The sequence below is a fragment of the Bos taurus genome, chromosome 13, assembly GCF_002263795.3.
Source record: "Bos taurus isolate L1 Dominette 01449 registration number 42190680 breed Hereford chromosome 13, ARS-UCD2.0, whole genome shotgun sequence".
NCBI classification, from domain to species: Eukaryota; Metazoa; Chordata; class Mammalia; order Artiodactyla; family Bovidae; genus Bos; species Bos taurus.
Genome location: NC_037340.1, coordinates 29807930 through 29834507, shown reverse-complemented (window position 1 = coordinate 29834507; position 26578 = coordinate 29807930). Strand labels below are relative to the sequence as shown.

Here is a 26578-nt window from a genome sequence, read left to right as displayed (position 1 = left end):
GTATTTATGGATAAAAATGTTGACTGTAATTTGGGACCACTGCTTTGAGAGCTATGGAAAGTGGGTTGGAAATAGGTACAATTGAGGAAATCCTTTAGGAACATTTTAGAGAAAAGGAGATAAACCTGAGGAATATTTAGCAGGCAGAATTCAGAAAGCCTTGGAGAATGGATGGGAGAGATACAAGGGAAAGAAAGTTGACTGAATGTGAGTTGAATCTCAAGTTTCTGACTGGTGATGGAGTGGATAGGATAACAGATGGGTGATGGGCCACCTTGTGGTTCCCTAAGGTTGACTGAAAGAAATCCCTTACTCCTTCCCTGTGTATATCCCTGTCCCCAAGCTTGGGGCTCCTACAAAAGTGGGTGGAGGTGGGGGTGGAGGTGCAGGAGATGGGAAGGAAAAGCATGAGTGTTGGGGTCATAGTCAATGACGAATATAGCATAGATTGGATTTAAGCTGCCTGTGGGACACCAAGCATGTTCAGCCTTTAGTTTCCACTTTGTGGCTATTATGACTGATGTTGCTATGAACTTTCATGTACAAGTGTTTGTGTGAACACATATTCTCAGTTCTCCTGGGCATGTGCCTGGGAGTGGTGTTCCTGGGTCGCACGGTGACTCTTTGTTTAACGTTAGGAGGAACCCTGGATTGTTTTCCCAGCACCAAGGTCCGCCCTTCTTTGTCGGGCACTTTGTCACATTCTGCTTGTCGTGTAGCGCTTGGTTGTGTGTCTTAGCCTCCATCTAATGTAGATCCCGTAAGGGCACAGACTGCCCCCAACGGTGATCTATTCTGCACGTCTAGCTCTGGGCCTTATACATGATGGCAGCTAAATAAATGGACTGTGTAGAAAGAGGGGTCATGTCCATGGCCAACCCCTCATTGGTCCCCTCTAGCACTGTCCAGAGCCAATTGTGCTGAATATTGGATTGGCCAAAAATTAATTTGGGTTTTTCTGTAGCATCCTACCAAAAACCTGAATGAACCCAATAATTGCTCTACTTAGCATTTGGTATTTCTGGCTCCTAATATTTTCCCTGAAAGTTACTTTACCTCTCTAGGCCTTACTTTCTTCCTCTTTAAATGTAGAGACTACTCTCTCAATGGGAACATGTACATTACCATATGTGAAATAGATAGCCAGTGGAAATTTGCTATATGACTCAGGGAGCTCAAACTGGTATTCTGTGACAACCTAGAGAGGTGGGATGGGATGGGAGGTGGGAGGGAAGTTCAAGAGGGAGGTAACATATGTATACCTATGGCTGATTCAATCTTCCCCATTGGCTCAGCAGGTAAAGAATCTGCCTGCAATACAGGAGACGTGAGTTCGATCCCTGGGTCAGGAAGATCCCCTGGAGAAGGAAATGGCAGCCCGCTACAGTCCACGGGGTCCCAAAGAATCAGACACGATTAAGTGGCTTGAATCTGAAGCAAATATGACATCTGTTCAATGTGAATGATGGATACACAGATACCTATGGCTGATTCATGTTAATGTATGGCAGAAACTGACATAGGAACTTAGGCCTGGATGGAGTCTAAGAGGCTTTGAACTTAAGTCTGTGAAGCGTAGAGGTGAAGGTCAGACTCCAGAGTTCAAATCCTGGCTCCAGTTACTTACCAGATTTGGGATCTTGGACAAGTTAATTCCTTATCTAGAAACCTGTCTCCTTACCTGTCAAAGGGGCATGTTAATAATACCTCTTTCAGAGAGCTGTTTTCAAAGTTAAATAAATTATCCAAATTAAACCACCTAGAATAAAGTCTGACATGTCAGTGAGGGTTCAGTAATGTTAGTGATTATTGTTATTCCATACTACATTGATTTGGGTTTTTTCTTCAATTCATGTTCTACCCAGAAGCATGTAGGTTTTTCTCCCTGGCCACACCCTGAAGCATGCAGGATCTTAATTCCTCAACCAGGGATAGAATCCAGACCCTGGCAGTGAAAGCACTGAGTCCTAACTACTGTTCAGCCAGGGAATTCCCAAGAAACATGTAGGCTTTGTGAATTTTTAGGTTGGAAGTCGAGGTCTACTTAAAATTAAACAAGAATTTTAAGTAGCACAAGTTCTGTCATCTTGTGTTCAGCTGCTTCAGTCTTGTCCGACTCTTTGTGATCCCATGGACTGTAGCTCGCCAGGCTCCTCTCTCCATGGAATTTTCCAGGCAAGAATACTGGAGTGGGTTGCCAATTCCTACTCCAAGGGATCTTTCCCACCCAGGGATTGAACCGGCATCTGTTACATCTCCTGCATTGGCAGGTGGATTCTTTACCATTAGTGCCACCTGGAAAGTGTCATCTTATTAGTTCCCAAAATACAGAGGAAAAAAAAATTTTATCATGAGGTACCCATTAACCTAAGCTCACTTGTGAGTCTTTTTTAATGTTAATATCCAATATTTTACATACATACACTGTGTGCATTGTAGCTTTATTAGATTCCTAATGTGAAGAGGTTCAGATACTTTACTAAGAACTTCTAAAGAATAGAAAATATGTAGTTAACTGTTGTAGGCTAAGCAGTTGTTATATGGGAGACTGCAGGACTCATGGAGTTTTGAAAGACTTTTGCTAACAATACTTAAAGGACAAACTGTTTCCTTTCTCTCTGTTTATGATAATTCTGACACCTAGTAAGTGGGTTTTCTTCTCAAACCAACCAGTTCTCCTCCTCTCTGGATACCAAATGGATGTCTTACAATTCACTTCCATTCTGACAGTTGTTCAGTCACTCAGTTGTGTCCAACTCTTTGAGACCCCCTAGCACGCCAGGCTTCCCTGTCTTTCACCATCTCCTGGAGCTTGCTTAAACTCATGTCCATTGAGTGGTGATGCCGTCCAACCATCTCGCCCTCTGTCATACCCTTGTCCTCTTGCCTTCAATCTTTCCCAACATCAGGGTCTGACAATAGCTGTCCAAAATTAGCCCAAATGCTACCGATTAAGGGCTCAGTCCCATGAGACTGTCCTCTAATTCAGACACAAGCCCTAAGTGGTCATCTGTACTTCTGACCAATCAGCTATATATCAGAGGTTCCCATGCATCCCTCCCTTTCTTTCACTATAATGACTCCCAGAACTCAGAAAAACAATGACTTACATTTGCTGGTTTATAACAAGTATCATAATGGATGCAGATGAACAGCCACATGAAGAGGTGCAACAGGGTGAGATCCAGAAGGGTCCTCGCCATGGGAGCTTCTATCCCTGTGGAGCTGAGGTGCACCACCCTCCTAGCACATAAATGTACTCACCAGCTTGAAGTTCCCCAAAGCCTGTACCTTTGGGACTCTCATGGCAGCTTCATCAATTATGGCAGGTGTGATCAATCATGAACTGAGCTTTCCACCCCATCTATTCTCTCTGAATGATGGGAAGTGAGCCTGAAAGTTCCAAGATTCTTATCATGGTTTGATCTTTTTGGTGACCAGTCCGCATACAGGAGGCCACCCTGAGTCTCCTCATCAGATCAGAAAGATACTCTGGTGACTCAGGAATTTGAGCCAGGAACCAGAGGTAGAGAAAAGATATATATTTATTATTATGTCACATTACTAAAAAATCAATGTTGTTGATTGATTTGAACCCAGAGAATCCAAAGAATGCAGAGTACTTAAAAAATTGGCATGGGCACTTTGATTTAGAAATCAGAATTTCCTCATATCCATCTTTGTTTCCGCAGTATTTTCTTCACTAAGCCTGGGCCTGCTTCCAGAACGATCCGCTACCCTGATGGTGTATGAAGATGTTGTCCAGATAGTCTCAGGATTCCAAGGTATGTCTGATACTTAAAAAGAGGAGCGATGGTAACTTTGGGGCCAACTGTTAAAATATGAGGAATGGGTAGTCAGGTAGTGATGGCCACGAGCATGTCCACAGCTGGACATAATGGCTCTAGTCCCTACAAGTGCATGGACACATTGGCATTTCGGTGAAACTGTTGGCTGTGGCCTTGTTTGTTATCAACCCAGCCTTGAAGTGCAGAGGGGTAAGAGGCTCTGCCCTCTTTCACACCATGTCCCTCTCTTCTTCAAAGGTGAGAAAATTCATCCCAGAGTCAGAATCCAGACCCTGCCTGGGCCTCAGTGACCAATGGATAGGGTCACTCTGAAAAGTTTCATAAGCATTTGAGTATATAGAGTTTCAGGGGATTTTGTTTGTTTTTAATTTTTTTGGCTAGGCCTTGTGGCTTGTGAGATCTTAGTTGCCTGACCAGGGGTTGAACCCACACCCCCTGCAGTGGAAATGCAAGTCCTAACCACTAGACCCCCAGGAAACTCCCTAGAGTTTCAGTTTTGCAAAACAGGACAGTTCTAGAGATCTGTTGCACAACAGTGCAAATATACTTCACATTGGTGCACTGGACACATAAAACTGGTTAAATGGGGACTTGCCTGGCAGTCCAGTGGGGTTAAGACTCTATGCTCCCAATGCAGGGGACATAGATTTGATCTGTTTGGGAAACTAAGATCCCACGTAGCATGCCTCCCCCTGCCAAAAAAAAACCTGGTTAAGAGAGTAATTTAATATTAGGTGTTTTTTACAATAAAAAAAATTTCTCCTCCCACCCAAAAAAGAAAACAAAAAATTCCCAGGCATTCAAGTGTGGCCTTTTTCTATCTCTTATCCCCTTGTGTTTTTAGCCCATCTCATGTGCAGTGGTGTAAATGTGACCTCACCCCTCTAACCTCTCTTCCAGAAAATCTGGTAGAGAAGGTTTGTGGAATTTGCCCTTTGTTTGGGGCTGGCATTGGAACTGGGAATCAGACTTGTGTCAAACCTTTTTTTTGCTGAGATGATTGGTTTCTTCCATCTTAGCCACCGGCCTGAGAATGATATTTCCTGTCTTTTAATGTTTCATCAGATTCTTTTTTTTTGTTTACTTTTTGTTGTTGTTCAGTCCTTAAGTCATGTCCAACTCTTTGTGACCCCATGGACTGCATAACACCAGGCTTCCCTGTCCTTTACTATCTCCTGGAGCTTGCTCAAACTCATGTCCATTGATTCAGTGATGCCATCCAACCATCTCATCCTCTGTCACCCTCTTCTCCTCTTGCCCTCCGTTCTTCCTAGCATCAGGGTCTTTTCTAGTGAATAGGCTCCTCACATCAGGTGGCCCAAATATTGGAGCTTCAGCTTCAGTATCAGTCCTTCTAATGAATATTCAGTTGATTTCCTTTAGAATAGACTTGTTTGATCTCCTTGAAGTCCAAGGGACTCTCAAGAGTCTTCTCCAGCACCACAGTTCAAAAGCATCAGTTCTTTGGTGCTCAGCCTTCTTTATGGTTCAACTCTCACATACATACATAACTACTGGAAAAACCATTTTTATTTGTGCTAAGTTGCATCAGTCGTATCCGACTCTGCAACCCCATGGACTGTAGCCCACCAGGCTCTTGTGTCCTTGGGATTCCCCAGGGAAGAATACTGGAGTGGGTTGCCATGCCCTCCTCCAGGGGATCTTCCCGACCCAGGGATTGAACCCAATCTCCCAATCTCCTGTATTGGCAGGTGGGTTCTTTACCACTAGTGCCACCTGGGGAGCCCCCTGTTTTTCTTTGTTTTGTTTATTCCTTTATTTTAATACTATTTACACCAATCATTCTCTGCCTAACCACATCCATGTGCCACCTCCAAGTGAGGTGACTTTATTCCTTTTTTTATTGCATAGCTGTGGGAACAAACAAGGAGGTTAACATGCTGCTCTTAGATGACGTGTGTAAAGAGAAATAAGGAGAAATGTCTGGGAGCATATGTGAACTGAGTTTGGGAGAGATAACAGGAATAGATATATAGATTTTAATGTCATCTGCAGTGAGCCCTAAGTCATCTCCTGCTTTTCTCCTAAGAGACAGCAGAACTAGGCCTGAGTCCTCAGCATCCTTTCACATCAGGACCACAGTGGGGGCTGTTGGGCTTGGGACCTCCAGTTTCTCCTTAATTACCTTTTCCATTGTTGTTTCACAACGGAAGTATAATGGTTCCCCACCTCCAGTCTTATGCCAAAGAATGCTCAAACTACCGCACAATTGCACTCATCTCACACACTAGTAAAGTAATGCTCAAAATTCTCAAAGCCAGGCTTCAGCAATATGTGAACTGTGAACTTCCAGATGTTCAAGCTGGTTTTAGAAAAGGCAGAGAAACCAGATTGCCAAAATCCACTGGATCATTGAAAAAGCAAAAGAGTTCCAGAAGAACATCTATTTCTGCTTTACTGACTGTGCCAAAGCCTTTGACTGTGTGGATCACAGTAAAGTGGAAAATTCTGAAAGAGATGGGAATACCAGATCACCTGACCAGCCTCTTGAGAAACCTATATGCAGGTCAGGAAGCAACAGTTAGAACTGGATATGAAACAACAGACTGGTTCCAAATAGGAAAAGGAGTACGTCAAGGCTGTATACTGTCACCCTGCTTATTTAACTTATATGCAGAGTACATCATGAGAAACGCTGGGCTAGAGGAAGCACAAGCTGGAATCAGATTGCTGGGAGAAATATCAATAACCTCAGATATGCAGATGACACCACCCTTATGGCAGAAAGTGAAGAGGAACTCAAAAGCCTCTTGATGAAAGTGAAAGAGGAGAGTGAAAAAGTTGACTTAAAGCTCAACATTCAGAAAACGAAGATCATGGCATCTGGTCCCATCACTTCATGAGAAATAGATGGGGAAACAGTGGAAACAGTGTCAGACTTTATTTTGGGGGGCTCCAAAATCACTGCATATTGTGATTGCAGCCATGAAATTAAAAGACGCTTACTCCTTGGAAGGAAAGTTATGACCAACCTAGATAGCATATTCAAAAGCAGAAACATTACTTTGCCAACAAAGGTCCATCTAGTCAAGGTTATGGTTTTTCCTGTGGTCGTGTATGGATGTGAGAGTTGGACTATGAAGAAAGCTGAGCACCGAAGAATTGATGCTTTTGAACTGTGGTATTGGAGAAGACTCTTGAGAGTCCCTTGGACTGCAAGAAGATCCAACCAGTCCATTCTAAAGGAGATCAGCCCTGAGTGTTCTTTGGAAGGAATGATACTAAAGCTGAAACTCCAGTACCTTGGCCACCTCATGTGAAGAGTTGACTCATTGGAAAAGACTCTGATGCTGGGAGGGACTGGGGCAGGAGGAGAAGGGGACGACAGAGGATGAGATGGCTGGATGGCATCACCAACTCGATGGACGTGAGTTTGAGTGAACTCCGGGAGTTGGTGATGGACAGGGAGGCATGGCATGCTGCAATTCATGGGGTCGCAAAGAGTCAGACACGACTGAGCGACTGAACTAAGACATATATCTTCAATGATTTGATATGTGTATATATTATACAGTGATCACCACCATAAGTCTACTTAACATCCATTATCACACAGTTTTTTCTTGTGATGAGAACTTTTAAGATCTACTCTCTTAGCATCTGTCAAATATACAATCAGTTCAGTTCAGTTCAGCCACTCAGTCACGTCGACTCTTTGCGACCCCATGAACCACAGCACGCCAGGCCAAAAGCATCAATTCTTTGGTGCTCAGCTGTCTTTATAGTCCAACTCTCAAATCCATACATGACTACTGGAAAAACCGTAGCCTTGAAGCTGAAACTCTAGTACTTTGGCCACTTGATGCAAAGAGCTGACTCATTTGAAAAGACCCTGATGCTGAGAAAGATTTGAGGGCAGGAGGAGAAGGGGACGACAAAGGATGAGACGGTTGGGTGGCATCACTGACTCAATGGACATGAGTTTGGGTAAACTCCGGGAGTTGGTGATGGACAGGGAGCCCTGGCGTGCTGCAGTTCATGGGGTCACAAGGAGTTGGACGCGACTGAACTGAACTGAACTGACAAGATGGACCTTTTTGGCAAAGTAAAATCTCTGCTTTTTAATATACTGTCTAGGTTAGTCAAAACTTTCCTTCCAAGGAGTAACCGTTTTTTAATTTCATGTCTGCAATCACAATATGCAGTGATTTTGGAGCCCAGAAAAATAAAGTCTGACACCATTTCCACCATTTCCCCATCTATTTGCCATGAAGTGATGGGACCAGTTGCCGTGATCTTAGTTTTTTGAATGTTGAGCTTTAAACCAACTTTTTCACTCTCCTCTTTCACTTTCATCAAGAGGCTCTTTAGTTTTTCTTCACTTTATGCCATAAGGATGGTATCATCTGCATGTCTGAGGTTGTTGACATTTCTCCCGGCAATCTTGATTCCAGCTTGTGCTTCATCCAGCCCAGCATTTCTCATGATGTACTCTGCATATAAGTTAAATAAGCAGAGTGACAATATACGGCCTTGACGTACTCCTTTTCCTATTTGGAACCAGTCTGTTTTTCCGTGTCCAGTTCTAACTGTTGCTTCCTGACCTGCATATAGGTTTACTCAAGAGGCAGGTTAGGTGGTCTGGTATTCCCATCTCTTTCAGAATTTTCCACACTTTACTGTGATCCACACAGTCAAAGGCTTTGGCATAGTCAATAAAGCAGAAGTAGATTTTTTATGGAACTCTTCTTGCTTTTTCGATGATCCAGCAGATGTTGGCAGTTTGATCTCTGGTTCCTCTGCCTTTTCTAAAACCAGCTTGAACATCTGGAAGTTCACAGTTCACATATTGCTGAAGCCTGGCTTTGAGAATTTTGAGCATTACTTTACTAGCATGTGAGATGAGTGCAGTTGTGCAGTAGTTTGAGCATTCTTTGGCATTGCCTTTCTTTGGGATTGGAATGAAAACGGACCTTTTCCAGTCCTGTGGCCACTGCTGAGTTTTCCAAATTTGCTGGCATATTGAGTGCAGCACTTTCACAGCATCATCTTTTAGGATTTGAAATAGCTCAACTGGAATTCCATCACCTCCACTAGCTTTGTTCATAGTGATGCTTCCCAAGACTGACTTGACCTGTTATTTACCTGGGGCCATACTATGGTGGAGGTAGTGAAAATAATGGCAACTTCCTTCAAAAGGTCCCATGCATGCATTGCTACACTCGGTGCCCCCAACCCTGCAGCAGGCCACCACCAACCCATGCCTCCACCAGAGACTCCCGGACACTCACAGGCATGTCTGGGTCAGTCTCTTGTGGGGTCACTGCTCCTTTCTCCTGGGTCCTGGTACACACAGATTCTGTTTGTGCCCACCAAGAGTCTGTTTCCCCAGTCTTGTGTAAGTTCTGGCAGCTCTATGGTGGGGTTAATGGTGACCTCCTCCTCCAAGCTTATACCATACCCAAGTCTGCTGCAGACACCAGGCCATGTATTACGTCCCCAGAACATATTCATCTTATAACTGGAGGTTTGTGCCTTTGACCACCTTTATCTGTTCTTCTCACCCCCTGCCTCCTGCCTTTGGCTACCATTCTAATTCCACTTATAGGTGAAATCATACAATATTGTCTTTCTCTGACTGATTTATTGTCTTTCTCTGGCTGATTTCTCTGACTGATTTATTTCAGTCATAATGTCTAACATAATGTCCTCAGGGTCTATCCACGTTGACCCAAATGGCAGAATTTCCTTCCTTTTATGGCTGAATAATATTCCACTGCATATATGTGTGTGTGTGTGTGTATACATATACATATATACACATACATACACTTCCTGTATCCATTCATCCATCAGTGGACACTTCCATTGTTTCTGTGTCTTGGCTTTTGTGAGTAATACTGCCATCTTTGCCTGAATAAATAACTTCTGACCCTGGGTGACTCAGCCACTCATGGCCACAGCAGAACATGCAGCTGGAGGAGTTACTTGTTTTCCGACTCTCCAAGATGGCTATTTCATCCCCTCTAACCCCCACACCACTGTTTTCTCCCATTCTGTGTTGTTGTTCGGTTGCCAGTTGTGTTCTGACTCTTTGTGAAGCCATGGGCTGCAGCACGCCAGGCTTCCCTGTCCTTCATCATTTCCCAGAGTTTGCTCAAACTCATATATCCATTGAGTCACTGATACTATCCAACTAGCTCATCTTTTGTCATCCCCTTCTCCTCCTGCCTTCAGTCTTTCCCAGCATCACAGTCTTTTCCAATGAGTCAGCTCTTTGCATCAGGTGGCCAAAGTATTGGAGCTTCAGCTTCAGCATCAGTCCTTCCAATGAATACTCAGGGTTGATTTCCTTTAGGATTGACTGGTTTGATCTCCTAGAGTAGACTAGAGATCTCCCACTCTTTAGTGGGCAAGTATTCAAGCCCATGTGTCTATGCTTAGTTGCTCAGTCATGTCCAACTCTTTGCAACCCCGCCAGGCACCTCTATCCATGGGATTTTTCCAGGCAAAAACACTGAAGTGGGTTGCCATTTCCTTTCCAGTAGATCTCCCCAACCCAAGTTCTTCTCTCTCTTCCTTTTCTTAGAATTGAACTAAGAACCCAGAAGAGGTGAGGATCTTAGCTAATGATAGAATCATGAGATGCAACAGATCTGTGATCATACCAGGCCACCTACAAGCCCAGATTCAAAGGGAACAGAAAGTATGAATCCCAAAAGGGAGCTGGCTGTAGCAGAAAGCAGCAGACTGGGGATTCATGGAGTCTTGTTAATGGCACAGCATTCAAGTGAAATTCACCAACTCCTGCCACATGGTCCCAGAGCTTCCCTAAACCCAGAACTAGGCATCCATGTGCCTTCCACACCTTCTGGCTCCAACCTTGGATTCCACCCATCCCTGCCTCCCTTATGCCCCCTTCATTCCTTATCAGTAACCAGGAAGGAGAATTAAAACAGCCCTCCAGCTGAGGGTTCTGTATCTTATCACAAAACCACCCTTCCTGCCATATCTGGCAGTATTGTCTTAGCTCCCAGACAAAACTGAAAAACCTGAAGAGTGAGGAAGGGGTCATATTCACCTTACACTCCCAGGGCCTGGCCCCATGCCCACTTTAGTATCGGTATACAATGAGCAGTTCATTGAAAGGTTGAGTAAATGTATATTTAAAAATCCATCCAGATCCCACTGCTTTTTGTACTTCCTGTATAGATCGCTCATGCTACAGTTAATTATTTGCTTTGTCATGGCTGCTAAGAGGAGGACAGTTCATCGGTACCCACATGCACACAGACACACAGCCAGAGTATTAGAATTGCTCTCTCTCTCTCTCTAAGGAGCAGGAAGTTTGGTCATATTATAAGCCTAGGGATGTAAGACATCCAGGTAGTTTTTGTTATGATTAATTTATTCAGTCTGCTGTATCACTTCCCTCTTTTATGTAACCAGAAACTGAGAACCATTTATTTCTCCCTTTCCCTTTCTCATTTGCATTCCAGCTTTTAAAAATTGTCTGCTAAGTCACTTCAGTCGTGTCCAACTCTGTGCGACCCCATAGACGGCAGCCCACCAGGCTCCCCCGTCCCTGGGATTCTCCAGGCAAGATCACTGGAGTGGGTTGCCATTTCCTTCTCCAATGCATGAAAGTGAAAAGTGAAAGTGAAGTTGCTCAGTCGTGTCTGACTCTGAGACCCCATGGACTGCAGCCCACCAGGCTCCTCCGTCCATGGGACTTTCCAGGCAAGAGTACTGGAGTGGGGTGCCATTGCCTTCTCCATAAAGATTGTCTACACTTTGTTAATGTTTAAGTTCACCTTACTTTTTGAGTTGTACTAGTTGTACCTTTCCTTGTCTCAGTAGAGTACAGACGTAGCAGGATAACACTAGGTGATCTTGTTTCTTGTTTTCTTACCAGCTGGAAGGAGAACCTTATGTAGATCATTTTTGGTCTTTGCAGTTCTGTTCTGAAAAACCAATATAAACTGAATTTCTAAATGTTATATTCAAATTTTTATTCTCAAACTAGTCAAGTGTAGGTGCATTTCTTTATTTTTTAAATGGAGTCAGAGAAGCAAAAAATAAACTCTTGCCAGTCAGAAATGTAAGTGCTGTCAGCCATTTGAATTTTTGTGTTGCCTAGATGTTATGTGTCAGACTCCCCCAGAGGAAGGGGGAGATGGTGAGATGACAGTTTGGTGACAGAGCCTCACACGTATTGTGTGCATAGTTTGGGGTGATGCCCCGTTGTTTGGTTTTATGTGACACTAGAGCAAAAGATTTGAAAGAATGAAGGCCACTGGCTGAGAGATGGAGATGAGAGAAGCAGAGGTGTTCTCATTAGCAAGATTTAATGCTTCAGGTGAAGTTTTGTTTTGAAATGTTTACAACCAAATAAAATAGAATAAGCTCATGGTTAATGAGCATTTTCCTTGAACAATAAAAAGACTGCTGACGCTCACTTGTTTTCCTATCTGTAGGTAGGTATCTAAATTCAGACCGCATACACCCTAAAACCGTTCTCATCAGACCAGGTGGAACTATGGAGATTGCTTTCTCTCTCTCTGTCTCTCTCGCTCTCTCTCTCACACACACACGCGCGTGTGCACATACAGGCACACATGCACACATGGTTCAAAGTAAGCACATGTTTCCAATGGAAACGACTTAGCACTCAGTTTCGTTTGGAAAGTCAGGAAAGCGGTTGTCTTATCATTGTTGCCTTTTCATACTGTTCATAGGGTTCTCAAGGCACGAATACTGACGTGGTTTGCTATTCCCTCCTCCAGTCATTGTTGACAGCGTTTTATATAGAAAGCCTGCAGCAGTTTCAAGTTAACAGTGTGGTGAAGCAGAAGGGCCAACATAGGCACCGATTACCAGAGGGCTCTTTACCACCAGAGGCTGGATCCATAAATACGCTCCTTGTCACAGAGTGCTTGCAAATTGCATTTTTTTCCTCCTTTTTTTAAAAATTGAAGTATAGTTGATTTACAGTGTTAAATTAGTTTCGATGTACAACATAGTGATACTCCACTTGAAGTTATTATGCAATATAACCTATATTCCCTATGCTGTATCTTATATCCTTGTACTTATTTGTTTTATACCTAGCAATTATACCTCTTAATCTCCTACCCTTATTTTGCCCCTCCCCCCTTCCCTGTCTCTACTGGAAACCACTAGTTCGTTCTGTGTATCTTGAGTCTGTTTCTGTTTTGTTATAGTCATTCATTTATTTTATTTTTTAGATTCCACATAAAAGCTGTATCATATATTTATCTTTCTATGTCTGACTTAACTTCACTCAGTATGATAATCTCCAGGTCCATCCGTGTTGTTGCAGATGGCCTCATTTCGTTCTTTTCTATGGCTGAGTAATATCCCATCATATATATGTACCACATCTTCTTCATCCTGGAGAATCACTTCTCCAGTGCTTCAGTATTCTTGCCGGGAAAATCCCTTGGACAGAGCAGCCTGACGGGCTACAGTCCTTGGGGTCGCAAAGAGTCAGACATGACTGAGTGACTGAGTATAGCACACACAGATTACTACGTGAAATAATGTGTGTACCAGAACTTTGTAAATCCTAAAGCGCTGAACTTCACCTCTCATAAGTGGAGCTGTAGTTTGAGTCTACGTTGGTCTCTGATTTGTTGCCTCCTTTATTAATTTTGGAAGTGGTGGATCCATTGAAAGTTTCCAGGTAGGGTAAGGTCATGGTCAAAGCAGAATTTGAGAGTCATCAATAGATGAGGCAGGAAAGGGATGAGGCTAGAGCACAGGGAAGTTAGGAGACTTTTGTGATAGTTGAAGGCAGGGATGGTATAAGATCATGTAGGGTGGAGGCAGAATGGAAGGAAAAGACAATGCTAGAAACATTGATAAGGGAAGATGGGGCAGTCCCTTGAATGAATGTGCAGAAGAGTAGAAAGGGAAAACAATTTTGACAACCCGGAATCACACCTGGGTGTTGGGGGGAGTAGGTCTTTGTCAAGTGGGAGAGAAGGTAGTGATGGTTTTAGTGCCTGGTGGGCATCCAGGTCAAGGTGCTGAAAAGGCATGGAGCTTAGCAGAGTCCCCGGCAGGACAGGAAGGTAACTATGAGGCTGCAGCAAGGGCAACAAGTCAGGAGAGAGTCAGGAACAGGCAGAGGCAACTGTGCTGAGCCTTCAGGATCTCTCCTCAGAAGTAGGAGGAAAAGAAAGCACTCGTAGAGCAAAGGCCTGCGACTCGGCAGAGAGCAGAGGGCAGGACCGCCACCGCCAGCAGGGAGGGCTGCTGGCGGGGGTGGGGAACAGTGCACCCCATTGTGAAGGGCTGGAGGGGTGAAGGCAAGCGAGGGTCACAGGGTTTGCAGATTATGCAGTCGTCAGTTGACATTTCCAAGGGCAGCGTGCACTGAGGGTGAAAGCCACGTCCCTGGGCATTGGGTGGAAGGAGAGGAGACTGATGGGGAGAACAGAGTGAAAGTCGTGTCTCATTGTTCTCAATGAGAAACTAAGGAATATATGTGTTGACTGGGGAAGAAAAGCCCCTAGAGAGAGAGACTTTTGATGAAGTCCAGAAAAACTGGTCAAATAACAAGTCTTACAATAAAACAAGCAAAGTCAGAATACTTGGGTTGACCTTGGGGGAGGGCAGGGCTAGAAAGGCAGCAGAGGTGATGGAAGAAAGGTTTTGAAGTGCAGACAGAAGTGGTTCCCTGGTGTTTTCAGTACAGTTGGGTATGAGCATTTGGGGGATGGCAGTTGAGCCCCAAGTTTGAGAAGAACAGCGGATGTTTGAAGCAGCTGCTGTGGGGAGTGTGGGGGAGGGACATCCACAGAAGAGAGACAGCCCTGTCCCCCTCCACCATCCATCCACACCCAGTCCAGTCCTTCCTGAAAAGTGTGGGAACGTAGCAGCTTTCATACATAAATTTAGGCTTAAGAACATACCATTCCCTGCCCAGCCTACACACACCCACTTTAGATTGTATTTGCACTGTGGCTTAGAATATTTCAACCCTTATACTCCTTAGATGTTTCTTTGGTCGTTTCACCAGGCAGAGGTCTTGCCTTTTCTCCTGGGAGGACTATGTTTGATCCCCCACAGGTATCAGTGCGTGCTGGTCACAGCGTGTGTCAAAGCAGCTGGACCAGCCACATCTCCTAGGAAACCTGCCTCCACATCGCCCTTCTGTGCTCCCCCCCCAGTACTCCTCCTGCCACCAAAAACAGACACGCATGTCTGGCCTAGGAGCAGTTTCTCCTGCACAGAAAAGGGAAGGAAGGCAGCAGGGGCAGAGAGGAGGGGAGAGATGCAGCTCCCAGGGAAATGCACGATGAGCCGGGGAGTAAGAGCAGGCACGAGAGTGAGGCAGAGACAGACACACAGAGACACAGAGGCAGAGAGAAGTAGACACGCAGAGAGACAGAGACAGGAGGATTCAGAATTGGATGACCTATGATGTAACTTATATGTGGAATCTAACAAATAATACAAATGAATCTGTTTACAAAACAGAAATAGACTCACAGACATCAAAAACAAACTTATGGTTACCAAAGGGGAAAGAGGTGGGTGGGGGTAAACTCGGAGTTTGGGATTAACAGATGCACATTACTATATATAAAATAGATAAGCGTCAAGGATTTACTATATAACAGGGAATACTATTCAATATCTTGTAAGAACCTATAATGGAAAATAACCTGAAAAAATTATATATGTATAACTCAATCACCTTTCTGTTCACCTGAAGCTATCATAATATTGTGAATCAATTGTACTTTAATTTTAAAAAATAAGGAACTGGGGCTTCCCTGGCAGTCCAGTAAGATTAAGACTCCACGCTTCCACTGCAGGGGATGTGGGTTTGATTCCTGGTCAGAGAAGTTCCACATGCTAAGAGATGTGGCCAAAAAAAAAGAAAAATGAGGAACCAATGACAAAAGGAGTCACCTATTTAAAACCCCCTCAATCTGAAAAGGATACCTTTTTAAATAGAATTTAAGGAGAACTTTTAAAAACTAAAGCATCAAATTATTAAAATTTTAAATATAAAAAAAAAAGAATGGAGATGAAATGCCCAGTGGCTTGAGAACTGGGAACAGCCCTGGTTGTGGTATCGGGGTCCTAGGCTGGTCCCCGTAAGGCCTGGCTGGACTGCTTTCCTGGGGCTCAGCAGGATTCCCTTTCATCTTTCAGCAGCCTCCCCTTTTCCTTGGTCTAGGCTGAGTGGGTTTCTGTTTCTTTCAGCCAAAGAAGCCTTCATAGTGACCTCAACCTGCCCATCTCAGGGGGTCTGAAGGGGCACACAGTACCCGACCCATGTTCTGAGGTAACCAGCCTGGCCTCTGCTTTCTGCCTCGACCCTCATGAGGAAACGGCCCCTCTTTGCACCTTAACACTGCAGACATGCCCTCCCTTCATTCCTAGTAGTGAGTTTCCCATTTCTCAGTGTGTAAAACCCAGACATCAGCAATGTTGTTTAGAATGAAGAACAGTGGAGAATGGGAACCAAATCACAGAAAGTTCACTATCATTGAAAAAATAATAGTGACCTAAATGGGAGGGAAATCCAAGAAAGAGGGGATTATATGTATACTTACAGCTGATTCTCTTTGCTGCACAGCAGAAACTAACACAACATTGTAAAGCAACTCTGTGCCTTTGTGCTCAGTCGCTCAGTCGTGTCCAGCTCTTTGCAACCCCATGGACTGTAGCCTGCCAGGCTCCTCTGTCCATGGAATTTTTCAGGCAACAGTACTGGAGTGGGTGGCCATTCCCTCCTCCAGGGAATCTTTCTGACCCAGGAATCGAACCCATATCTTCTGTGGCTCCTGCATTGGCAGGCAGATTCTTTACCGCTGAGCCACCAAAGCAACAATACTCCAATAAAAATTAATTTTAAAACATTAAAAAAATAAAGGCAGCTCAAGCAGTTTGAGACCACTCCAAAAGTCATGTGTCTATCTAACAAAAAAATAAAAAAGAAAAGAAAATGGGAATAGGAGGATAAGATGTTGAAATATAGTTGAGGGTGAGGAGATGGATGAGAAAGGATTGCTTTGACCTTCAATCTCTGAGGACAGCTTAGAGAAGAAGGAAAGAGGCAGACAGAAGGTGTGGGAGGTGGATGGGAGAGGGATCCGGTGAGGCCAGTGCTCCCAGCATGCGTGGAGCACCCCCAGATCATGAGGCGCCCAAGCTCTGTGCAGACCAAGGAGGGGACAGCAAGAAGACATCACTGTGGTGTGAGATCAGAGGAAGAGGAGAGAAGGCTAAGGCAAGCTGAAAGTTAACCGACACAGCAGCAGGGATGCCAGGGCATCACCACGGCTGTGTTTTAGGGGTAAGGAAAGGACACCAATGGTCTGGAATGGAACAGGACTGATGTGCGTGTCCACCTGGCTTCAGTGGAAACAGCCAGATTAAACAGGACCATTGCGAGCTTGGGCATCTGGCTCCCACGGGCTCCAGAGCTGGGCCAGTGTTTATGGAGGACCAGTCATTTGAGAAATGCAGTCAGTAGTTTCCAGGAGGTAAGGGTACCATCGTGACCTCCTCAGTCATCCATGGTCAAGGCAGCCCACCCCGTAAGTCTGTGTTGCTGGTGAGCCCATTTGGGCTTTTGTGGCCTCACCTATCGGAAGAGACTTAGATTAGATGATCCTTGGAGCTCCAGAACTCCCTTATTGACAGCAGTTCTGGTTTTTGTTTGGTTGGTTTTCGGCCATGCTATGGCAGCTTGCAGGATCTGAATTTCCCAACCAGGGACTGAACCTGGATCTTCAGCAGTGAAAATGCCAAGTCCTAACCACTGGACCACTAGAGAATTCCCCTAGAACACTTCCTGACAGGCTTATTCCTCCCCTAAAAGTTTCTGATCCAGAGTGAAAAGTAACCTTGGTGGAGACATGAAAGAACATGAGCCCTGGGCAGAGCTGCTGTGTCAGAACAACCACGAATTGGAAGGAGAGGGAGCAGCCAGCTGACCACAGAGAAATATGGTCTCCCTCAAGCCTGGAGCAGGTTATACAATGGCCAGAACATCAGGGCAGACCACTGTGTTTGAGGAATCACTTTATTTAACCCAGAGAGATGTGTACTTCCATCAGTAAATGCTCCCAACTCCCATCTCTGTGAGTTTTTGTCTTCATGATGTTTTTTGCTGATTGTGTGCAAACTGATTTAGTACGTTTATATCTCGTGACCCTCACTACATCATTAGATAAAAACGCATTCAGGTTTTACAGTCAAAACAAGATCTGGAGCAAAGTCAAACTGCGGATGGTGTCACAAGGTAACTGTCTAACGGGGCTGTCGGCTCAAGCCGTCCTTCTGCACAGGGTTTCCTGGAAGGAGTGGTTCTCACATCCGTTCAAGAGGCTCATCATAAAATCTATAACATAATAGTCAGGAGTTGGATGCACCCACCAGAGTAGACGGAAGGCCAAGAGACATTTCACTGTGGGTTCTTTGCATTTCTTGTCCAGCGGCACATCTGCCGCCTGCTCTGCTCCAGCGTGATCTATGCACTTAGACTGGATTTTACTAGGAAGACTAAGGATGTGTTTGTAACAGTCTCAAAGGATTTCTCTTGCCTTGTGTGTTTCAAGATGTTGATTGCCATCTACTCATTTCACTTACGTAGACTCTCTTTCCCAAAACGATACCCCTACCCGTAGACCAAGACTGGGCAGTGAAAAGACTGCTCACAAATAGAGCTTTTTGTGAAAACCCTAAATAACATCCTGTGTCAAAGCAGACGTGACAATGGGCTATTATTTCTGTCCCCATAATAGCATGTTGTCATATCTCTGTGCCCCGCGTGAATGGGCCATGAGAAGGGATGTGGGGAGGAGTGGGGGCAGGGGAGCCACGCTGAAACCTTAGAGGAGCCTCTCCAGGGTTTGCATTTTCTAAAAACAGAAACTGCTTCTCCGGGAGGTAACTCAGAGGTTCATATCTGCAGGTGCCCGGCCGCAGCCTCGAGTGCACTTCCAGAGAAGAGCCCTGCGGCTGCCGGAGAACACCAGCTACAGTGACCTGACCGCCTTTCTCACAGCCGCCAGCTCCCCCTCCGAGGTGGACGGCTTTCCTTATTTGCGAGGATTAGATGGAAACGGAACAGGTAACAATCTCGTCTGTCTTCTGCAGGGGGAATCTGTGTTTGCATCTTTTATAGGTGTTTGTATCTTTCTAAGTGGAGGACCAGAGGTGCAGAAGGGGGAGATCTGTCTACAAGTTCTGGTGCACTGAAACCGTCATTTAAGGAATTTATTCTGCACCACTGCGGGGTTGAATTTTCATGAATTTGAAATGCTGAACCTTTCTGCTGGGACCAGTTGCCTTAAGCACCCTCTCTGAGCTCTCCTTTGGCTGCCTAAATATATTTAATTCCCAGAAGTTCTTTTCATTGAATTTTTCAAGTGTCAGATCAGAGTTGGAGGTTTTCTGTCCTGTTTTCAACCTCGCTCCACTTGCCCCTGGAACATTTTTGGTGGAGCAGCCTGCCCAGCTGTGCAGAGATGTACACCCCTACTCACCACACATTACAGCTGGAAAGGGAAGGGTGGGTGGCATTGAATCTGATTCCCAGAGGAGCACAGCAGCGCCCCCAGCCACCAGCACATGGAGCACTTCAGGGCGGGAAGACTCTGGACTGCAGGGGCTGAGTCCATCCAGCCTTTTCTCACAGCCTCCCTTTCTCTGAGCTTGCTCTTTCTGCCTTCCACTCGGCCAAGTGTTCAGGCTTTATAGTTGATTTTGAATCATCTCCTGGCAGATCTGTAAGTCCACTCAGTCATTCTCACCCTATGCCGGCGGGACTCACAGAACTCAAAGATCACAGAAACAGAAAGCCACCAGTCAGAAAACAGGTAATAATTCCTTATTGGTGAGAGACTGCCTTTTACCTCCATTTGCGCTCAAGAGAACTCCGTGCTAACATGGTCCCCGTTCCTCCTTCTGGTGAACAAAGGGTGGTGGAGTCTCAATTCCTGAGTCATTTTCTTGTCTCCCCCTTTCTCTTTCCCCAATACTTTACATGAGTCACAACATAAACTTGAAAAACAAAGGCTGTTCTGGGTTGAATCCCATGAGGTGAGTACGTTGCTGTATTTCCCAGGGATGCTTTGATTGAATTTCGCCTAATCGTCTAGTGCTTTACAGAAACTGATCATCCTGCAAAAGCCTTTCATCCCTGCAACATATGATCCATTTTGTAGAATGTGGATAAATGTCTGGTTACAGTTCAAGGTCACCCGGTGATTTGCTACCTGTTTTTCTTCCCTCTGTGGTACCTGTTTTGAGAAATGTTTCTTTTTCCTTGAATGTTTGTGTTGATAATGATGCAATAAATTGTCAATCACCAACACCCAGAAGAGTTGCATGGTTCATCTTAAGTGAATATTGTTGGGGAAAAAAGTTGACTTTTCATTTAAATGGATAGGCCTGGGAGGGAAATAGTATTTCAGGGAACATAATAATCAGGCCATCATGAAACCGCCAATCCAGCCTCCATCATAAAACCCCGAAGTTGGCGGGATGACCTCAGTCATTTTTCTGTGCTCCAGTTCCAAGATGTCTTGAATAAATTATAAAACGCAAGATGACAGTAAGGCAGAGAGAAGACATAGAACAATTGATTTTAGAGGAGTTGTTTTATTTTAAAATCACTCTGTTATTTCAGAGGGAAGAGAGAAAGTCTTTGGAAGGTTATATTCAGCTTGTTTTCCACTGAAATAACTGGCCAGTTGACCTAGGAAGAATCAGGCCTCCTCCCAGGAAAGGCAGCCACCAGCGTGGTATCCACTTGGCACCCCTGCAGCCCATTAACTGGGGCTTCTCTTCTGCCCCACCTTTGCCTCCTGTTTTATAAAATGCGCCTAAGAGGTTTCAACTTAGTGTGAGAGCCTGGACCACACTAATCCATGTGAGATGGCAGGTTATCAGTAGAATTCAGTGAAGTAAACAGAGACCATAAGTGTGATTGGAGAGTGACTGGCTTCCCTGGTGTGTCCTAAGGGGGGTTATTTATTCCTGCCACCACTTTGAAAGAGTTTCCAGAGCTGTAGAAATGCAGCCACGTGGAGCTTTCAGTTGCTTCCTCACTTTCTCTTCCCTGTGCATCCTCACAGCCTCATGCTTCCCCTGTGGTTGCTAAGAAAGCCCAGACCTGCTCTGTGATGTTCGCAAGGGTTTTTAAGAAATTACTTCTGCTGGCAACTAAGGGAAGACAGAGAGGAGTCAGTGATATGACTAACGTGCAAAGCCAAACAGAACTTTGGATGCTATCTGGGCAAAACCCCTTTTGTTCTAAGTGATGAGTCGGCGGCCTCCTAGCTTGGTCCTGGGGTGCTGCTTCTGCTTGTCTTTATTGGGATGTGATAGGAGTCAGGTAATATCAAGATGGAACATCAAGAAGGAGAGAGTCCTTGTATAGAGAACTCCATGTTTTGTAAGGAGTTGCCGTCTCATAAGAAGGGCTGGAAGGTAAACAGTGTAGCCCTTCAAAGCATGAGTGCTTCCAGAATAAGAAAAATGGGGGGGGTCGAGAGCCCTTTGGAAGGTATGGAGTGGAAGCACTGAGAGAGGAGAGAGCCCTCAAGAAAGCAGATATAATTGCTTGCCATGTCTTTGAACAGAGAACTTTCTAAAGAATGTTAAATCTCATGCACCTGGTAGTACACATTGCTTTAAATGAATATGCTTCTTTCTTCAGTGCTGTTCTTACTTTGAATGTTTGTAGTACAGTTTGTTTCTTTCTATAGATTCATAAGAAAGCATCTAGTCCAACCTCCTTAGTTTTGCAGCTCAGAGCAACAGACCCCAGAAGAGTGAAATAACTTGGGGGAGGCCACATAATTAGTTGGTAGCAGATCTGGTTCTGGGACTAGGGCTTCCTGGGCCAGGGATGTGCAAGATTATACGAAATGAAGACTCAAAAGGGGATGAGTAGGGACAACAGGGATGCCATTTCTAAGAGTCAAGAGGCAGTGTTAAGTGTAAGGAAAGGATGGAGGGTGAGAGTGGAGTACTTTTCTGCTCTACCTGCTGCTTCCGGGGTTAGACTTCCTGCCTGGCGTTTTAATGAAAGAAGCAGCCTTGGGGACTTCCCTGGTGGTCCAGTGGTTAAGACTTCATCTTCCAATGCAGGGGGTGTGGTTCGACCCCTGATCAGGGAGCTAAGATCCTACATGCCTCATGGCCAAAAAGCCAAACAAACAAAGCAATTAAAAAAAACAAAACAGAAGCAATATTGTAACAAATTCAATAAAGACTTTTAAAATGGTCCACATCCAAAAAAAACTTTTTAATTTTTTTTTTTTTAAAGAAGCAGCATTACCTAACTGAAAACGTTATCTGTAAGTTGCTTATATAAAGTCAGGTCACTTAATCTGTCTTTAAGTCCTGTCTCATCCGGAGAGTTCAGCAGAGCCTAGAGAGATCTGGCTTGGCTGCTGTGTTGCCTTTGGGCAATGGATACATTTAGGTCCTCTGTCCACAGGATGTTGTGATAAAAAAAGATGGTGAATTCTGGGTTTTGGTTCTCTTCACCCTACAATGAAATGGTCAGGTTAAAAGATTTCAGAACTTGAATCTATGCTTCCGATGTGGACCTTTTGATAAAATCCTTATCTCCATCCCTTTTTCTTCAATGGAAAACAGAGATAGATGTGAATCATAAAAGGTAGTGCTAACATTACTGCTGCTACTGCTGCTAAGTCGCTTCAGTCATGTCCGACTCTGTGCGACCCCAGAGACGGCAGCCCACCAGGCCCCCCATCCCTGGGATTCTCCAGGCAAGAACACTAGAGTGGGTTGCCATTTCCTTCTCCAATGCATGAAAGTGAGAAAATAAAGTGAAGTCGCTCAGTCGTGTCCGACTCCTAGCGACCCCATGGACTGCAGCCTACCAGGCCCCTCAGTCCATGGGATTTTCCAGGCAAGAGTACTGGAGTGGGTTGCCATTGCCTTCTCCGAAGTGCTAACATTAGCTGTATAGAAATTTCTCTGCAAAGAGGTTAGCTACCACTGGTTGGTGAAACTCTCAAATTCACTAGATTGGTTTTAAATGTTTAAATTTAGTCCTAACTGGAGGTTTGCATTAACTCAGGTAGTTAATTGATAAGTAGATAGGTATATAAGGAGCTTAATAAGAAACCCAATAAATTATGTTCTAATGTAGCTTAAATTTTTCTGTCAGTGTGTTTTCATTGTATTCAAGGGAAGATTTTAAATTATGACCGAATACATTTTGTATGATATATTATATTTCACTGGAGAAAAATTCTTCTCAAATGGATCCCTTAAGTGTATAAATATAATACCGCTTTCATAAGCATTCCCCAATTTATCTGTAAAGTAGATAGTCATTAAACCATTGGCTTGGAGAAAAGGCCTCTAATGTAGAATAATTGGTATATTAAATTCCTTTTAAACAGATCAAAATAACAATGGCAACCAAAATAACTCATAAATATTTCAAGTGCAAGTTTTCAATAGTGTCCTTTTAGTAGAAGTTAATATTTTGAAGTACTCCTTGAAGAAATTCATTCTTTTTTTTTATTTTTTAAAAGCAGTCTCTGATTTAAAACATTTGGTTCCAATGTGGTGATCTGCCAAGTAATTAACATGTGTACAGGGCTCGCTTTGTAGAGAAGTTGATTTCAGGGTTTCACACACATGCCTTCTCTCCCAATACAGACAGTCCCCCTTCCATTTTGAAACTCCTTTTGAAAGCACAGGACAGTGGTTAGAATGGACAGACCCGAACTTGGATCTCAGCCCTACCACACACTAATGTCTATCATGGACCTGTTTCCATGACTCCCATCTCTGAGCCTCAGTGTGTTTATGTGTAAAATGGGGATTTTTACCTACCTTAGGATGTCATGGTGAGGATTGTGCATATAAGATGCTGAATGCAGTCCCTGGTTTGTAGGAGGCCCAATCCTTGTAGATGTTAGCCGTTACATTTTTCTGTAAACAGTTTCTGCAGCCCCACCTGGGTCCTGTGTGTGCATGTGATGGAGACTGCCTCTTGCTTCCAGGAAACAGCACCAGGTACGACCTAACCCCTGTCACAGCCGTCAGCGTCCACTTGCTCAGCAGTGATGGAACGCGGGTGCTGGTGGATGGCCCCATTTATGTCACCGTGCCCCTGGCCACACAGAGCAGTCTGAGGCACAATGCCTATGTTACGGCGTGGCGGTTTGACCAGAAACTGGGTAAGCAAACTCCCGTGCCAACGATCGGCTAGTGGACTTCATTACTGTTCGATTTCCATTTTAAGAAGCCTGTGCTAGTCTCTTTTCCTTGAAGTTATTGAATGCTGCTGCTCACAGCACTTTGCATGGTTTCTGGTGGGTAAGGCTTACACCTTTTTTTTTTTTTTTTCCACACTTAAGCTAATTTGCTTAAGAATCTTTAAAGGTTATTAGACTTGAATTGCCTCTCCTAATCTTTTATCCTTTTATTCTTTAGAAGATCCCATAATCTCTCTTGGTCTTATGGTTTTCTTTTTTCTGTGTTCTGAAAAAGGAAGACAACATTGCCAATATTATACAAAAAAGAAACTAAAAATCACCTAGAGAAACCTACTAACCGTATTTTAGATTACAAGCAGACTTCGCTTTATTGCACTTTGTAGATACTGCATTTTTTACAAATTGAACATTTGTGGCAACTGTGTATTGTCAGATGATGGTAAGCATTTTTCACAATAAAGTATTTCTTAATTTAAATAGATACATTAGCTTTTTTAGGCATAATGCTGTTTCATACTTAATTGACTAAAGTATAGTGTAACAGAACCTTTAACGCACTGGGAAACCAAAAATTCTTGTGACTCTCCTTATGTTTAATATAGTGCAATAGGCCTGGATCTGAACCCACAGTATGTTGGAGATGAGCCTGCATTTCCTTCCAGCCATTGCACTATGCATGTGTATATTGGTTATCTCTTGCGGCATAACAGCCGACCCTAAAACTCAGCAGCTTTACACCACAGTGAACATCACCATTTCAGGGAGTCAGGATCCCAGAGTCAGGAACCCAGGCACAATCGAGCTGGGTGGTTCTGAGTCAGATCTTGAGCAAGGATGCAGTCAGGCTGTCAGCCAGCTCCTCTCAGGATCCAGCAGGGGCTACCAGTGTGCTTTCAGGCATCAGATCCTCACTGGCTGGTGGCCAGAGGCTTCAATGCCTTACCACGTGGGCATCCCCACAGGGCCACTCACACCATGACAGCGTGGTTCCACTGAGCTGTGGAGCAAGTGACCCAAGAGAAATTGACAAACAAAAAGTACAAGATTTCAGGAGGCTCGGTGGTAAAGAATCCACCTGCCAGTGTAGGAGACATTGGTTCGATCCTGGGTAGGGAAGATCTCCTGGAGAAAGGCATGGCCACCCACTCCAGTATTCTTGCCTGGGAAATCCCATGGACAGAGGAGCCTGAAGGGCTATAGTCCATGGGGTCACAAAAGAGTTGGACACAACTAAACAATAACAACAGCAAACAAAGGGGCAAAGGAGCAAAATGAAAGTCACCATTAGGCGACTTAGGTCTTTTGTCATCAAAGGTCAAAGTGGCCTCTTCCTCCTTCTTTCCATATGCAGGTGGTCACAGAGCCCAGTGCTGTTCCAATGCAGGGAACACCACACAGGTGGATGGACAGCAGGAGTAGACATCATGGGCCCTCTTAGAGGCTGCCTTCCAAAAATACATATTTAACATGAAGGGGATTATATGCTATGTACTGTTCTATGCTAAGTTGCTTCAGTTGTGTCCGACTCTGTGTGACCCCACAGAGGGCAGCCCACCAGGCTCCCCTGTCCCTGGGATTCTCCAGGCAAGAACACTAGAGTGGGTTGCCATTTCCTTCTCCAATGCATGAAAGAGAAAAGTGAAAGTGAAGTCACTCAGTCGTGTCCGACTCTTAGCGACCCCATGGACTGCAGCCTACCAGGCTCCTCCGTCCATGGGATTTTCCAGGCAAGAGTACTGGAGTGGGAACTTGCCTTTAAAAAGCATTTGTTATCATGAACATCTTTCCCTGGTATTATTATTCCATAGCAACGGTTATTCTGCAATGTCAATATTAATATTGCATAGTATACCCTTGTATATTTATGTCATAATTCAGTTGCTCAATCTCCTACAATTAGAAAAAAAAAGTTACTATTCTTACCAGTCCTGGGATAAATGTCTTCGTAGCTAAATCTTTGTATATGGCCATGATTATTTCCCTAGGATAAAATTTTAAAAGAAGATTTGCTGACTTCAAAAAGTACAAAACTCTAACGATTTTAATATGTATTTACGACTTTTCCTCCAGAAAGTTTTACAGTTGACTTTTGTAGTAAGATTACAGGAAGGAGTACATGCTTGTGTTTAGGATTTTGACAACACAATGGACCTTATACCCCCACTGGTTTCTCAATCCCATGAAAGTAAAACTTGAAAAGACAAGTTTTCAGATAACGTAATTCAGAGTTTTAAATTGTTAGACCATGCATACAAATTCTTGGGAGATTTTTGGTATCAAATGTATTTTCAAAGACACCTAATCGTCTAGTCAAGGCTATGGTTTTTCCAGTGGTCGTGTATAGATGTGAGAGTTGGACTGTGAAGAAAGCTGAGCACCGAAGAATTGATGCTTTTGAACTGTGGTGTTGGAGAAGACTCTTGAGAGTCCCTTGGACTGCAAGGAGATCCAACCAGTCCATTCTAGAGGAGATCAGCCCTGGGTGTTCTTTGGAAGGAATGATGCTAAAGCTGAAACTCCAATACCTTGGCCACCTCATGTGAAGAG

General features: G+C 44.2%; 1 protein-coding gene across 3 annotated transcripts in view; it reads left to right on the top strand.

Moving 5' to 3' along the window:
• FAM171A1 (family with sequence similarity 171 member A1) overlaps nucleotides 1-26578 on the top strand; it is a 132213-nt gene that overhangs the window by 79303 nt on the left and 26332 nt on the right. Inside the window, exons 3-5 of one of the 3 annotated variants that reach the window (XM_025000718.2) lie at nucleotides 3693-3785; nucleotides 18733-18891; nucleotides 23816-23992. In XM_025000718.2, the coding sequence (XP_024856486.1) occupies nucleotides 3693-3785; nucleotides 18733-18891; nucleotides 23816-23992 (429 nt within the window). 3 annotated transcript variants of the gene reach the window in all.